Source organism: Microtus pennsylvanicus, chromosome 5 (genome assembly GCF_037038515.1).
Source record: "Microtus pennsylvanicus isolate mMicPen1 chromosome 5, mMicPen1.hap1, whole genome shotgun sequence".
Classification (NCBI taxonomy): Eukaryota; Metazoa; Chordata; class Mammalia; order Rodentia; family Cricetidae; genus Microtus; species Microtus pennsylvanicus.
In genome coordinates this window covers 125340404-125356664 of record NC_134583.1, presented here as the reverse complement: position 1 = coordinate 125356664, position 16261 = coordinate 125340404, and the positions used below count along the sequence as shown (strand labels likewise).

General features: G+C 45.0%; 1 protein-coding gene and 1 pseudogene across 1 annotated transcript in view; one reads left to right on the top strand and one right to left on the bottom strand.

Annotated features, from left to right (window-relative positions):
• Positions 1-10566, bottom strand: part of Cnnm2 (cyclin and CBS domain divalent metal cation transport mediator 2) — a 127731-nt gene extending 117165 nt beyond the window's left edge. Inside the window, exon 1 of the mRNA XM_075974310.1 lies at positions 8824-10566. Coding sequence (XP_075830425.1) covers positions 8824-10444 — 1621 coding nt within the window. The 5' untranslated portion in view covers positions 10445-10566. The remainder of the gene's footprint in view (positions 1-8823) is intronic.
• LOC142851454 (small nucleolar RNA SNORA70) lies at positions 573-673 on the top strand (annotated as a pseudogene).
• Positions 10567-16261: the final 5695 nt, after the last annotated feature.

Genomic DNA, 16261 nt, shown 5'->3' with positions numbered 1-16261 from the left:
AGATGTACAAATTATCCAGTCTCTGGAATTGTGTTCCAGTCACAGGAACTTAATCTGCTCTTGCCACCACATACAATTATCAATAAAGTACTATTATAATACAAAAATAACCAAGTAGGCATTAACTATCCCGGAGTCTTATTTATTTTCACTTTTTTTTCTTTTCTTTTTCTGACACAAGATCTTGCTGTACTTTCCAGATTGACCTTGAAACCACCATGCTCCTGCCTCAGCCTCTGAAGCACTAGGATTATAGGAGTGTGCCACCCCGCCTGGCACACATTAGTTCTGACTGCATATGATATGAGTTAGGAACCAGCTCCATTTCCTACTAGGATCAACAAAGTCAGTTACGATCCAAAGCAGACGCAAGGGACCCCTACTTCTCTTAACTGTTAAGCAGTGGCATTCTTCCCACGGCATGCCAAGCCAAAAAGAATCACTCAGGCCCAGGTCTGACATGCATCAGTAGAAGACACCGAGTGTGAGAGACGAAGACCCAGTCAGAATAGTATTTATGATCAGTGGCAGCACTAACACAAAACAGGGGAAAGCTCCAGGCAGTTAAGCCAATGGGGTCGGGGGATAGCACTCAATGGCTACAAAGAGCAGCCTCCTTGGAGTATACATCCTGCTGCTTGTACAGGTCCCCTAAGGGACCCTGGAGAGTTTTATGCTGGATATGCATGTACCTGACCTCAATGCTATGCCCAACCCAGACTCCAGAGAGGTATGTGGGTGCCACTGGAGAGCCCCAGGCATGCAAGTTGACCAGGTCATCAGGTCCATCTGCACCAACTGTGGAGTGAGGAACATGTGATTGAGGGTCTGTGTAGAGCCAAGTGCAAGGTCCCTGGCTACCAGAAGGTCCACATCTCAGAGCAGCAGGGCTTTACTATTCAATGCAGATGAATTTGAAGACATGGTAGCTGAGAAGTAGCTCATCCCTGAGGGTTGTGGGGTCAAATACATCCCCATCTGTGGCCTGGACAAGGGGTAGCCCCGTACCCCTGATGGCTTGCATGGTGTTGAGTCCCACATCCCATCAGTCATGCTTTCTAATAAATCTCACATCAAGTCTGAAAATAAATAGATAAGTAAATAAAATCTAAACAGGGGAAGTGGTTGGTACCACCACTGCCCATTCCCACCTAGTCTGGCTCAACAGCATATATCCCACAAAGGGCACTCGCTGTCAGCTCCCTACCTCCCCGTGAGCCCCCACCACCGAAGCTTCCTTTGAATTTTTTAAATGAACAATATAAGCCAAATTCTAATAGAGATCATCCTTGATTTTTGGAAGTTTTTGTGTAATTAGTGCCTAGAGTTAGACAGTAGCCCTTTTGGGTACAGTCTGGATGAATTGGGCAAGGACCTTGTCAAGCCTTTTTTCTTGGGTTTTGTGGGGGTTCCATATAGTGCTGGTCCCTCAAAGGGCCTCAGAATCATTTAGGTCCTGAAACATTCCATACTCTTTTGAGAGCCAGTTAATTTTAATGGTTAGGAAATTTAGGTACAATTAAAATACCATTAACCAGGAAACCCCACAAAACACACTGAGGCAACATCGTATTTTATGTTTTTATTTGCTATTGAATTGTTTTAAAAGTTTTTTAGATTTATTTTTATTTTATATTCATTGGTGTTTTGCCTGTATGTATATCTCTGTGAGGGTGTTAGAAATCCTAGAACTGGAGTTACAGACAAGCATGAGCTGCCATGTGGGTGCTGGGAATTGACCCTGGGTCCTCTGGAAGACCAGCCTGGTCTGTGGAGTGAGTTCCAGGACAGCCAGGGCTACACAGTGAAATCCTGTCTGGGAAAAAAGGTGGAGGAGTGCATACGATAATCATGAAGAGGAGCAAGCCTCAACGCACTCAGGAACACGCTCTGCCATGACGGGACGCTCCGGCCCTCAACATCTCAACAGAAATGTCTGTGAGCGGGAACAAGGAAACGCTACTCGGCAGACCCAAATCTAACTTTCACCACTCCAAAAAGAAAACCAACTAAGGAGAAAGGAGCAAATATGTCCCTAACCAAAGGAGTACTTGTATTTAACAGCTGAAGGCTAGGAGTGATCTACAAAACAATACCCAAGTCTCCAAGAACACTCCCACTCTGGTCATAATAAAGTAAAACCTCAGTTATCAACTAAGCTAAAGTAAAACACAACATAAAATCCAATTACACCGTCAGACCTATTATCTATCTGTGTAACAAAGGGACAGTTGACGATTGTTTGAGCAGGAGACATCTAAAATAGTGACATCAAAGTCACAAGATAGAAACCAACAGCAAACCTGAAAACTCGATTTCTCAGTGATGTGGCTAACCTTTAACTCTGAAGAAAGGAAGGAAGGAAAGAATGCCAGTCTAGAAGTCAGGGATGCGAGTTCTGGTCCAGTGGATGTGCCAAGGACATGGCATGGCCCCAAACTCGTCCCTCCTTTCCATGTTTTATCCTGGTTACAGGGGTTGAGGGTATGGCCCCAAACACATCTCCATTTTCCAGATTTACTTTCCTTGTTCCTGGGGTTGAGAAACTATGTTTGCTACCAAGGTCATCCCCTATGAACATCCTTGAGGTAGCCTAACAATAGTAGATTCCACAGCCCTTTCCCCAGAGCCTATAATCACAAAGTCTCTGAGTGAACCCTAGGATCTTACCCTTAATAAGTGACCCAAACAAGTCTTGTCACCTGGTGTGAAAACATCTGTCACCTGGTGAAAATATCGGCAAACATTGGACTAGAAAGTCTTCAAGCTGCGCACCTTCTCACTTCAATTCTATACTACCTGACTTCTCAAGTACACCAGAAAAGCATCCAAAATTACAACAGTTTAATATATGGTACTGCACCCACAAAAATAAGAGCATAGAAATATGCAGATCTACTGCTGATACCATTCACATCTTTTTAAAATATCCTTCTACATTCTAGACAAATAGAACATCGAATTTGGTGAAGGGAAAAAATATTTCCATATTAAACTCTTTTTTTATTTTATTTTATTTTAATTTATTTATTTATTAAAGATTTCTGCCTCCTCCCCGCCACCGCCTCCCATTTCCCTCCCCCTCCCCCGATCAAGTCCCCCTCCCTCATCAGCCCGAAGAGCAATCAGGGTTCCCTGACCTGTGGGAAGTCCAAGTAAACTCTTAACATAGTCACAGAGAAAGACTCACCAAGTTGCAGAAACAGAGAATTATGTACCTAATGGGTTTCTGTTTTCTAAGATAGAGTCCCACATACCCAGACTGGGCTCAAACTTACTGTGTAACCAAGGATGACCTTGAACTTCTGACCCTTCTGCCTCCACCTCCCAAGTGCTAAAATTACAAATATGTGTCACCATGCCCAATATATAGTGCTGGGGACTGAAACCAGGGTTCTGTACGTGCTAGATAAGCACCATACCAATTGTGCTACCGCCCCAGCCCATACCTAATGTTGTAAATGGAAATTATGCATGCACCCTTCGAAGACCATTAGGTAGTTGCCTGTTTCGAGCTAAATCCTAGGCTGAGACGAAGAACCTCACCACGTAAGTCCCAAACAGCTGTGACCATGATTCCTGCAATACCGGAATGTAACTGTTACAAGGAAGAGGAAAAAAAATAAAGGGGAAAAACCCAATAACTGGTTACTAATTCTTCAAAGTCACCTCGGTGTAGATACTTGGGCGGCTAGAGTCCACAACCCTTTGATAAGAAGGTACGACAGGTAAAGGAGGAGCCCAACAAGCTGTTGTGCACCAAACAAGCAGGGTTTTGTTAAGGTTTTCTTCCCTCTGCATTGTTTTGCATTAGACAGTTTTCTTGAGTTCTCTCATCTTCTACTGTGACTTGGGGAGCTTATTTTCTTATTTAGATTTGTAAGCAACTATCATCCAATGACCTGGCCAGTGGCTGTGAGATGTGAGCTTGAAAAGGACCACCATTAGCAACCAAGTGTTAATATGGTAACTGCAAAACAACAAAGATAAAATCACTTGACAAATTATTGTGTGACTCAAAGGGGAAACAGGTAAGAAAGCAGGAGAAACAGTGTTACATAACTGAACCATTAGAAAACTGTCGGAGGGGTGGGAATTTGGCTCCTGCACTTGTTGTTTGGAAGGACACGGGTTAGATTCCCAGCACCCACTTGAAGGCTCACCACCGCTGGGCACCAGGCATGCATGTGGTGCACAGACCTACATGCAGACAAAACGCTCATATACATAAAGCAATAAAAGAAAACAGTGGTAAAGTAGCATGCTAGAGTATAATGTTGCTGTAAAACATCCACGAAGGATCTCAGTGCTGGATGTGTAACTCTCACAAAAAAAGAAAGAAAGAAAGAAAGAAAAATGGTATTGCGGTCATACAAGCAAAAACCTCCGAATATTACAATATTTAAAAAGAGGGCACCAACCTCTATCCACTATCACCAAAGCACTGGCTCTAGAGCAACAAAAACACATATAAACACATGTAACACATATAATCACATATAAGCACAAAGCCTATTGCCCAAAAGGCTCTGAGGCAATGTTTTGACAGAAGACCAAATCTCACACTCATTAAAACAGAAACGCTGGGGCTGAAGAGTTGGCTCAGTGCTTAGGGGTACCTGATGCTCTTGGAGAGGACCCATCAGTTCCCAGCACCCACATGGTGGTTCACAACCATCCTTAACTCCAGTTCCAAGGGATGCGATGCCCTCTTCTGACTCCCACAGGCACCAGGCAGGAGCATAGGGTCCATACATATTCATACATAAAATAAAAATAAGTAAATTTAAAATAACACAAATATCAGTCAGTATTTGAAATTAGTATAAGAGAATGATTAAGAGAGTGAGTTCTAGAGATGGAGGTGTAGCTCAGCACATGGAATAAACAAACAAATGAAAACAAAAACAAATAACTAATTCTGATGTCACACAGACATGAATTAAAACCCTTATCAGTGAATTACTATGTGAGCTCAAACAAATCATGCACTCTAAGCCTCAACTGTCAGCATTGGTAACATAGGGATAACACCACATCAGAGGTGAGATTTCGACACGACTCTTCACAGACGCCTTCAGACCGTAATGGCACAAAACCATCCTTATCACCACCACGATGTCAAACTATAAAGTTAGCACCATTACTACCTTCTGCTCTCAAACAAAGCGACAAGTTACCTAGAGTTTAAAAGTCCTGGCCCCTAAAAGGAGACACTCAAGATTCTTACACAACAGCAGCATCTCTTCCCAATTACCAAACCTTCCATTTCCACCACCTTGGTGAAGACTAAATCAGACTGATTACAAACATCGACAAGAAAAGCTTTAGCTCAATTACACAGGGAATTTCCAATGAGATTTGGGTTAATGATCTAACCAGTCTGGGGTTCTAGGGGGATTGTGGAGTGTTTGTTTTGTTCTCTTTCTGGTTTTTAGAAATGGAGATAAGAGGAGGAAAGGGAGAGGGAAGTTTGCAGCGCATCCCACACACCGTGCATTATTTATCACAAACATAAAACGCACGACAGCAGGGGCTGAGGTGGCCCAACCGATAACGGTGCTTGCTGCCAAGCCTGACCCCTGACTTCCATCTCCAGAATGAAGGAGAGAACCAACTCCCACAAGCTGTCCTCTGATCTCTACACACATACCCATAAATAAATAAATAAATAAATAAATAAATAAATAAATAAATAAATAAATAAACTTTAAAAAAATTTAATTAGTTCACAGAGCTGAGGCAAGCCCACTGGTAACAAGCTGCCACGAGTTCAATACCCAATACATTAGAAAAACAGTTATATCTTAACTAGCAGATCACGAAAAGAAAATCAGGTGAACTATTTCTCATACATTAAAAAGAACTGATACCTGGGCAATATATTAATACCTGCTTTAAAAAGTATCTACAAATTTAATTTCAACCTTCTGTTAGTATAGCAAATATAGCATCATTTATAGTATGAAAAAGTATATATTACACCAGAGTATAAAAGAGTGTTGTAAACTGGTAAAACCAATATAATTTTTTTTAATTTGTCAAAATATATTGCTTTCAAAACAAAAATGTCATTGTTTCAGTTTCTGTGTTTCTTTTCTCTTGTCTTTCTTTTTTAAGAGTTTCAGATTTGAATGTGGTTTCATAAACTTTTTTTCTAAAAGAAAAGGACAGGGGCTAAAGAGATGCTCAGTAGTTATGCACTTATTGCTCATGCAGAGGACCTGAGTTCGGTTCCCAGTGCCCACATGGCAGCTGGCTCACAACCTGGTAACTCCAGTTCTAGGGGATCTGACAACTCTGACTTTTGCAAGTACTTGGTGCACATACACACACTTGGGCACATACACAATCACATAAAATTAAATAAATAATTTTAATTAAAAAAAAAGAACTAATGTAAGTGATTGGAAAGTTAAATTGACCAAATTCATCTTTAAAAAATCAAAGGGAATTGTTTAAGTAGCAAACAGCCATTTTGTTCTTTTAAAAACATGGCTTAACTCTCCAGTTTGCCACTGTCTTTGCTTTTCAGAATCGGTTACTAGACCAAACGCATCTTCCATTTGCTCTGCTTCTTAACCAAACATGTGCATCTCATTGGATAAAAACTAAAGTGAAATAATACGTGTTATTTTTCTAGAACTTATAGGAAAACACCAATATTTCCATCACTTGAAGAACACATTTCAAAAGGTACTGAGAGCCAGGCTGTGTGGTGAGCACCTGGGACCCCAACACTTGGAAGACTGAGGCAGGAGGGGTCATGAGTTCAAAGGGTCAGGTACATAGAAACCTCTTGGCCAGACCCTGACGAGAGGGGTACCAATGAGAGGTGATTCTGAGGGGAAAACAGCTCCTCCTACAATGAAAAAATTAAAGCAGCCACAGAAACCTGGTTCAAGCACAACTAACCAATAACGAATTTTAAAGTAATATAAAATTTTTTAAACTTTGAGTAGGAGTAGGAAGTAAACAGCCAAATTCTAAAAAAAAAAAAGATACCGAAGTAAAGAAAGCCTCTAGCAGGGAGTACAAACCAATAGGTGTTGGGTTTTGTTTTGTTTTAATGGACTAGGCCTATGTGGAACTCTAGACTCAAGCAATCCTCCAGCTTCAGCCTCCCACATAGCTGGAACCACAGGTCCACATCATCATGCCGGACTCAGCCTAATATTAGCAATATATAAGGTGATAAGCAAAAAATCTGAACAAGAATAAAAACAACAACAACAACAAAGGACGTAAGAAACTGCATGCACTGGGACTTCAGGGCATCCTGAAGTATTCAAGACGTCTTCCTGTGTGGCAGAGAGAAGACGCTAGTTCAGTGCTCTAATAAACAGCTTAGCAGTCAACAGACACCCCAAATGCTCTGTAGCTAGAGATACTGGACATTTTCTTTTTCTCCTCCTGCTTTTAAATGCAAATTACTAAGCCCTGAAGCACATTCTGCTCTATTTTTTTTATATGAAAATTACTGCATTGTGGTCCTGTTCCAGAAAGGACACCATTCATCCAAGAAAAGGGAGCAAGGACAAGCACACACACTGTATGTTCAAATGATCACATCCATTGAGCTGTCACCAGGTACATATGGCTTTTGTCAGGGTAGCAACCCCATTAGTGATCGAAATTCCATGCGAAGAATGGGAATTTAGTTTTCGGGTCATGCAAGGTTACACACACTTTGCAGTGCCGGTGCATGCCAAGCACCAATGACAAAACTCAGCATCCCTTGGTTTTAACCGCACTAGCTACTTACTGGAAACTTCCAAAGTCTCAATACTAATAGTACAGCTTGCCATTTACCTATTTATGACAAATTAAGACACGCAATATTACAATCCAAGAAACGGTAAGCTGTGAACACTCAAACACCAGACGCTGGGCCTCTTCCTAGTCAATACCCTAGAACCCGGATTTGGAGATGGAGTATTTCATCTTAATGTATCAAGGACCTGAGATTAAAAGAACATTTTTAAACTGACGAAAAATCAAAGAATAAATCACGATTAAGAACGGTATGCACATCACTGTCACAGGTTCGACTTTTCTACCCAAACCACACTTGCTTTAGGAAACTTCACTATTGACAGATAAGTGTAAGCAGGAAAGGAGGACAGATACAGAGCGTCAAAAGTTAATTCACCTCCAGCTTTTCCCAGTTAGATGGTAATGACGAAGTTTGCTTTAAATAAAGCAAAACTCCTCTTTTCCAGGTAGAGAAGTCACATCTAAATAAAGTGGGGGTTTTAATGGTACTTTCTTTACCCCTGCTCCACCCGCAAAAGACCTCAACCTACCCTGCAGGATGCCAGACAGCCAAGAACAAAATCCACCAAAATTACACTGCCAATCTTCGAAATGTCAATGTGGATGTTTAAGGAAGAGGAAAAGGATTACACTGGGTTTTTTAAGGCTGCTTAAATTTTCTCCAAATGTCTGTATCAGATATAACCGAAGGGCATCTCGGGAGCCAGCCTGTACTTTCACCGACCTATTCTGAAGCCAGACAATGAATGAAGTAGATCCCTCAAGACCAGAGGCCCCAAGGGGGTCAAGTTTCATGCACTGAAATTACAAAGCTTGTTTTTTGATGATGTGGGAAAAGTAATGACAGTCTCAGGCTTTTAAACCCAGAAGTGCTTACTAGTTCAATCCGTCCCCAAGTCCATGCCACCCTTTCAGCTGTGCAATTAGGAGAAATTCCGGTCAACTCTCCCTGGGGGGTTGGTCTGGGGGTAGAGGACTCAGGGAGGGAGGAGGATGGAGGCAGAAAGAGAAGAGCCAATTAAAAAAAAAAAGAGCAAAAATTCTCACCTTTCTTAAATTCTTCCAGCATAGCGTCCAACTTGGTGTCATTGAAGACGAAGTGCAAGGGGTGGTTGTAAAATTTGGTGATGGTTTTCAAGGGAGTACAGTCATCTGGGTCCACGAAGGCCAAGTCTTTGACAAAGAGCAGGTCCACGATGTTGGAACGCTCTCCCTCGAACACTGGGATTCGCGTGTAGCCACTCTCCATGATTTCGGACATGGTGTTGAAGTCCAAGATAGCCTCGCCGGTGATCATGAAACAGTCCCGGAGGGGAGTCATCACGTCCTCTACCGTCTTGGTGCGGAGCTCCAGAGCCCCTTGGATGATGTTCAGTTCCTCTTTAACGAGGTCGTTATAGGGGTCAGTGACCCGGAGCATCTCCAGCAGTTTTTCCCGGTTATAGACAGTGCCTATCTCCTGGCCCAGGACGCAGTCCAGCAGTTTGCTAACCGGGTAAGAAGCGGGGAAGGTCATCATCATGAAAAACTTGGTGAGAAAGATGGTGTTGGCCCCTACTGCCAGGCCGTGTCGGGAGCAAATGGCTTGGGGCACGATTTCCCCGAAGATGACGATGCCAATGGTGGAGACCACCACCGCCACAAGGCCTGAGCCCGCGATGTCGTCGAGCAGGATGGTGAGCGTGGTGTTGACCAGCACGTTGCCCAGCAGCAGCGAGCACAGCAGGTAGTTGCCCTGCCTGCGCACCGGCTCGATGCGCTTGGCGTAATTCTTCTCTTTCTCGGTGCCGCAGTTTTGCACGATGCGCAGCTCCATCGGGTCCAGAGCCATGAGCCCCAGGTTGAGGCCGCTGAACATGCCTGAAAGGCACAGCAGCAGCGAGATGAAGATCACTTGCAGCCAGAAGGGCAGCAGGAACTTCTTCTCCTCGCCCACGATCATCTTGGTGTCCTCACCGTCGTGGTAAATCCAGGTGGTCTCGGCCCATGGGGGAGGCGGGAGTCCGGCCACCCCCGCGCCACCCTTGCCCCCGACGGCGCCACTCGCAGACCCGGAGCCGCCGGCACCCAGTGCGGGCGTGGAGAGAGACGTGCACAGGTAATAAGACTTGCTCTTCTCCATCTTGCGCAGCGGTTTGATCTCGATCTCGATGATGCCCGATGTGCGGCGATTGAGAATGATGTGGGGCAAGATGATGATGTCTGAGGTGCGGATGCCGCAGCGCTGGGGGCCGCTGTCCGGCTCCGGAGGCGCGGGGCCCCCCAGCCCGCGCTCGCCGGGTGTGTGCCGGCGCCGCTCGTGCTCGGTGAAGGCGATGCGGGACCACGTCTCGTTGTTGATGTTCTGCCCGTACACCCGCAGCTTGACCCGGGTCCGCTCGCTCACCCGCAGCGCACCCCCTTCCATGAACGACACGTCGTTCGTGTCCTCCAGCCGCAGCCCAATGATCACGGTCTCTTCGTTCTCGCCGGCCGCTGTGCAGCCGCCCGCGCCGCAGCAGCAGCTCAGCAGGAGCAGCGGCAGCAGCCGGCCCGCAGCTGCCTGCAGGACCCCCCGGCCGCGGGCACTGAGGCTGCGGCGAGCCGCCATCTTCCAAGTGGGCAGTGCGGCGGCTGCCTGCCCGCCCGCCATCTTTACTTCGGGTTCACAAGCGCCACAGCCAATCATAGGGTGGCTGCTCCAGCTGAGGCTTCATCCTTCCCACCCGGCGGCGCGAGCGCAGGCACCGGCGCCCGAGCAGGACTGCAGCCGCGCGTCCGCGCCCAGCACTCAGCAGTCCGCCTCTCTGAATGACACTGACTCGGACTGGGCCCGCTGTGGAACCCCCGGGCTCGCGGGAGGAGGGAGGGGAGGGAGGGGTGTGCTAGCCCTCCCACGAATGGCAGGTCGGCCAGCCAATCAAGAGCGGGTTCCCGCCTTCCCAGCCAGGGGGCTGGAATGGGGGCGTGGTCGCAGTCTGCGTGCCGCACCAATGGCACGGGCGGTGGGCGGGGAGATGAGGGCCACTGTCCTCCTCAGCATGCCAAGTTTCCAACTGAAAGGCGCGTGACTCTTGTGTATGCGAGGGGAGGAGGCGTGGCCATCCCGGACCCGAGAGCCAGTCAAAAAGGAGCGCTGTAGGGAAAGGGGCGTGGTCTTCCTCCAGGCGGCCAATGAAGAGGAGCGGTCCGCGGGTGCGGCGCTCCCTGTGGGGTCTCTGTAGTAGATCCCCCGCGCGTGGCCTGGTAGCCCTGCAGCACTGCCCAGAGGCGCGAGGTTGCGGGTCCTCGCTGCAGGACCTTGCGGGTTCCACGGGGCTCCGCGTCGGTGCAGAAAGGGCTGAACCCTCCTGCCCTGGGAGCACCAGAGCCGAGTGGAGACGGCTTAGGGTGCACAGAACCTAAAATCAAATGGGGATACTGGTCAAGCCCCCAGCCTGCACTCCTGCACATCGCTCCTCGGGAGATTCGAGGTGACAGGGTGGCCCTGGTAAAGCTGTGGACCCGCTGCCTGCAGGCCTCTGAGCGCCATCGGCTGCTCACGATCACGTGGCGCCACCTGCCGGCCCTCACAGATGTCCTGTGGTGTTTTTTAGACCTCAGCAAACTCCTAAGTGTGCCCAAGTAAAGCGTGGGGAAGTTAGTGAGCAGCTTCCCAAACAAACCTTAATCACAGGAATTCTCAAGCAATTGTGCTATAATCACAGAATGAGATGGGAGCTGCATTTTTTGGGGAGGAGGGGGGCATCCAGGCAATTTTGGGAAATAGGAAGAGGAGAACATCCCGAGAAAGCCCATAAAAGCTTATTCTTTTGCTTTTGCTTTTTGCTTGTTTTTCGAGACAGGGTTTCTCTGTGTAGCCCTGGCTGTCCTGGAACTCACTTTGTAGATCAGGTTGTCCTCGAATTCAGAGGTTCGCCTGCTTCTGCCTCCCGAGCGCAGGAACTAAAGGCATGCACACCACTACCTTTGTACTGGCCAACTGCTGCAACCTCTGGAGAAGCTCGCCTCTGGAGCATAGGTCCAGAGTCCGTGGCATCGAGAATAGATGTGGTAGCATCTTTTGCCTCACAGCTTAAGCATTTTTTAAAAATGTTTCCCATTCTTATTTTGTATTCCGTAATTGTAGTACACTTCCCTTTTGTTTACACCCAAAGCATGTTTTATGATTTCCAGGACAATGAATTCCGGAGCTCATTTCGGTGATCTCCTTACCTGCCACTCCTCTTTTATGCTTGTCCGCTTACCTTGCAGCTTGAAACTTGTCAAATGAGGGCCAGTTGCTCCCCTGTTTGAACACTCCTCTGAATCCTCATCCCCCTGTGGTAAAAGCCCAAGTACCCAGATCGCCTACAAGGTGCCGCAAGCTCTACCCCTACCCTCCGCCCCAGCCAGGCTTCCTCCTAGCTGTTTCTCAGTCACTGCAGGGGGATTCTCTTGGCTTCTTTGTACACGCTGTCTATTTCCTGTGAGGGAGACTCAATTTCTTCCAAATGTCAACGTAGCCCCCTTTCAAGGCCTTGCTCAAAGGCTGCCATACTCCATCACTCCTTTATGTTTCTTCAAAACAAAGAGGTCTTACTAATATTATAGGTAAATTATTCATGTGGTTGACAAGCGGTCCTTTCTCAAGAACTGTATCTGCATTGTGCATGCTAGTTCACCATGGTCTAAAGCAGCCAGAATCACGACGTCATGTGCAAAGGGTTTAATAAGGGAATTTTACTTTAGTTCAAATAAATATTCAACTCTACTCCTAGCCCCCTGATTTCTGGTGGTTTTTTTCCTACTTCCTTCTTCTATATTGCTATATTTAAAAAATTAGTTCAGATGAAGAAAATGATTCTTAGGTTTCTTGCATGTTTGTAAGAGTGGCATTTAAGCTGGGCAGTGGTGGCTTACACCTTTAGCTCCAGCACTAAGGAGGCAGGGGGTGGGGACAATGTCTCAGTGTTCAAGGCCAGGCTGGTTTACATAGTGAGTTCCAGGACAACCAGGGCTACACAGAGAAAACCTGTCTCGAAAAGCAAACAAACAACAACAAAACAAACAACAAAAAAGTGTGCCATTATAGTTTATAAGCTGGAATTTATAAGATATCTGACGACTACAGACACAGTCCTTTCTAAGCCAGCTGATGGAAAATGGGGTCTTTATAGCTTAATAGAAAGTGTGACCCCAAGTGTGGTCCAGGCTAAGAGGAAATGCAGTTAAAGGTTCTCAAATATTGAACGCGCAGTTTGGAACAGGAGTGTGGAGAGAGGAAGAAGTGCCTGCCAGACCTACAGGCATTTCCTGTGCATGCAGAGAAAGCAACGGCCAGGAAAGTGTGGTCTTAGCAGCCTAGAACCTAGTGAGAAGTTCAAGACTTGAGCAAAACAGAGAAGCACCTGCCCAGCAGATACCATACAACAGAACCGTTTCAGATACCCACGGGGCATTGCTGAGTGGTCTATGTCCTCAGGGGTGGGTATAGGCTAGTACCCTTTGTGAATACAGATACCCATGGGGAAATGGGGCATTGTTGGGCAGGCCATGTCCTCAGGGATGGGTATAGACTAGTACCCTTTGTGAATATACAAGACACACACACACAAAAAAAAAAAAAACAGTGCAGATGCCTGGCCCAGCACCTTTTCCTTCAATGAGAGTTGTCCTTCGGGTGCTGGGACTTTCTCAACTCAAAGACTTGCTCTTTAGAGAAAAACTGCCAGTGTGGGTTTGTAAGTAAGCACCTACAGACCTGTTCCTCTAGGGATAGAAGGCAAGGTCAGTGATGCTATAGGGGAGTCTCTTCTGCAAATTGGAGAGAAAAAATAACACCACAAAGCCCTAACTTCTGACCATATTTTACCTCCCCCCCCCCAAAAAAAAAACAACAAAAAACCTCCTGAAGGTCTGAGATTCTTAAAGGCTGGCCGCGGTGTTGGCGTTCAACCCTCACTTTGTTTTGACTTTGCCTGACCTTGAATGAGTCATTTGAGAGAGGGTCCTGGGTCCTCCTGGGTCCTCCTGGGCTGAACTCAGCAAGCAATGCTCTTAACCACCAGCAAGCAATGCTCTTAACTCCTGCCTCTCCCATCTCTCCTGCGTCTCCCTTCTGTTGTCAGTAGAGGGCACCAGGCCTCACTGCAGATGGTTGTGAGCCATTATATGGTTGCCAGGAATCAATCTTCTCACCTTTGGAATAACAGAGCTTTACCACTGAGCTATCTCTCCAGCTCTTCTTTCTGTAGCCAAAAAGGGCAGTAGACCTCATTGAAGATGGTTTGCCAGTATTTTGAGAATTTTTGCATCGATGTTCATGAGTGACATAGGTCTGTATTTGTCTTTCTTGCTTAAGTCTTTGTGTGGTTTAGGTATCAGGGTAACTGCAACTTCAAAAGAAGAGTTCGGCAAGACTCTTATGTTTCTATAATGTGAAACACATAAAGGAGTATAGGTATCAGCTGTTCTTGGAATTTCTGGTAAAATTCTGCATTAAAACCATCTGGTCCTGGGTTTTTTGTTTTGTTTTGTTTTGTTTTTTGGCATGAGAGGTTTTTTTTTTTTTATAAAAGTTTCTATTTCCTCATAACTTATAGGTCTATCTAAATTGTTCACCTGTGGTTGGGACCAATAGGAGTCCTGGTCTTGAGCTGCTCTTCCTTGCTAGAGATCTTTACTTTCCTTCTGATTTGAGTTACTATAGGCTGTGTCAAAATTGTTTACCAGCTCTACTTCACAAGCACGCATTGTCTTCTTGGCCTTGAGGATCAGAGGATAAGGTTTTCACCTGTTGGCCCACTTGACTGTTAGGTGCTAAGCCTCCTGGGTGAGTTGAATAAAGGGCTTCTTACCAGTGACTAGAGGTCCATGTCTCTGTGTGTGTGTGTGTGTGTGTGTGTGTGTGTGTGTGTGTGTGTGTGTGTGTGTGTGTGTTTATGTATTTTAACCTCTAGCCCCTTGCCCCTAGCTCACAAACTGTATGGTAGCACATAGAGCAAATACAGGCATTCCACTGTATTCCACTATTCGTGTGTGGGGCTTGATGTGTGATTTAACCTTTAGCAATGGTTCTTTTTACAAATGAGTGTACCCTTGTATTTAGGGCATAGATGTTCAGAATGAAAACTTCATCTTGATGGATTTTTCCTTTGAAAATGAAATGACCTTCTTCATCTCTTAATTAATTTTAGTTTAAAGTCTATTTTGATATTAGGATAACTAACCCAACTTCTCCCCCCCCCAGACCATTTGATTGGAAAATCTTTTCCCAATTTGTTACTTTGAGGTAATGTCTGTGTTTGAAGTTGTGGTTTGCTTCTTGTATGCAGCCGAAGAATGGATTCTGTTTTTGTATCCAATCTTTTAGCCTGTGTCTTTCTGTAAGCAAATTGAGTCAATTGACATTAAGGGATGATAATGACCTGTGATTGCTAGTTCCTGTTATTTTTGTTTTTGTTGGTGGTGGTGATATTGTGTTTGTGTGTGCGTGTTTCTCTTAGGAATATGCTTGTGTGGCAATATCTATTGCCTGTGTTTTTGTTGATATATCTAACTTCCTTGGGTTGGAGTTTTTCTCCTAGTACTTTCTGTTTGGCTGAGTTTGAGAATAGATATTGCTTAAATATGGTTTAGTCATGGAATATCTTGTTTTCTCTGTCTATGGTGATTGAAAGCTTTGCTGGATATGTTAGTATTTGCTGGCATCTGTGGTCTCTTAGTGTCTGCATAACACCTGACCATGACTTTCTGTCTTTCACTGTTTCCACTGAGAAGTTGGGCTAAATTTGAATAGGTCTGCCTTTATATGTTACTTGGCATTTTCCTTTGCAACTCTTAATATTCTTTCTTTATTCTGTATGTTTAATGTTTTAATTGTTATGTTTTGAGGGAATTGTTTTTGGGTCCAGTCTACTTAGTGTTCTATAAGCTTCTTGTATTTTATATAGGTAAGTACTTTTAGCTTGGGAAAGATTTCTTCTATGATTTTGTTGAATTGATTTTCTGTGCTTTTGAACTAGACTTCTTCTCCTTCCTCTATCCCTATTATACTTAGGTTTGGTCTTTTCAAGGTGTCACAGATTTCCTGGATAGTTTGTGTTAAGAATTAGTTGGATCTTACATTTTCTTTGAATCTATTTGCTCTATGATATCTTCAACTCCTAAGATTCTCTCTTCTGTCTCTTGTACTCTATTTATGCTTGCATCTGTAGTTCCTTATCATTTACCCAGATTTTCCATTTCCAAAGTTCTCTTGGCTTGGGCTTTCTTTATTGCCCCCCTTTTCAATTTTTAAGTCTTGAACTGTTGCCTTCACCTGTTTGACTGCTTTTTTGGTTTGCTTCATGGGAGTTATTGATTTCTTCTTTTCTTCCATTTTTGTAAGGGATTTTTTTTTCATTTCCTCTTTCGGTGCCTCAGTATCTCCATAAGGTGATTTTTAGTGTTATTTTCTTCTACTTCATCTGAGTTGGGATGTTCTGGTTTTATTGCTGTAGAACCAGAAGTTTCAATCATCCTT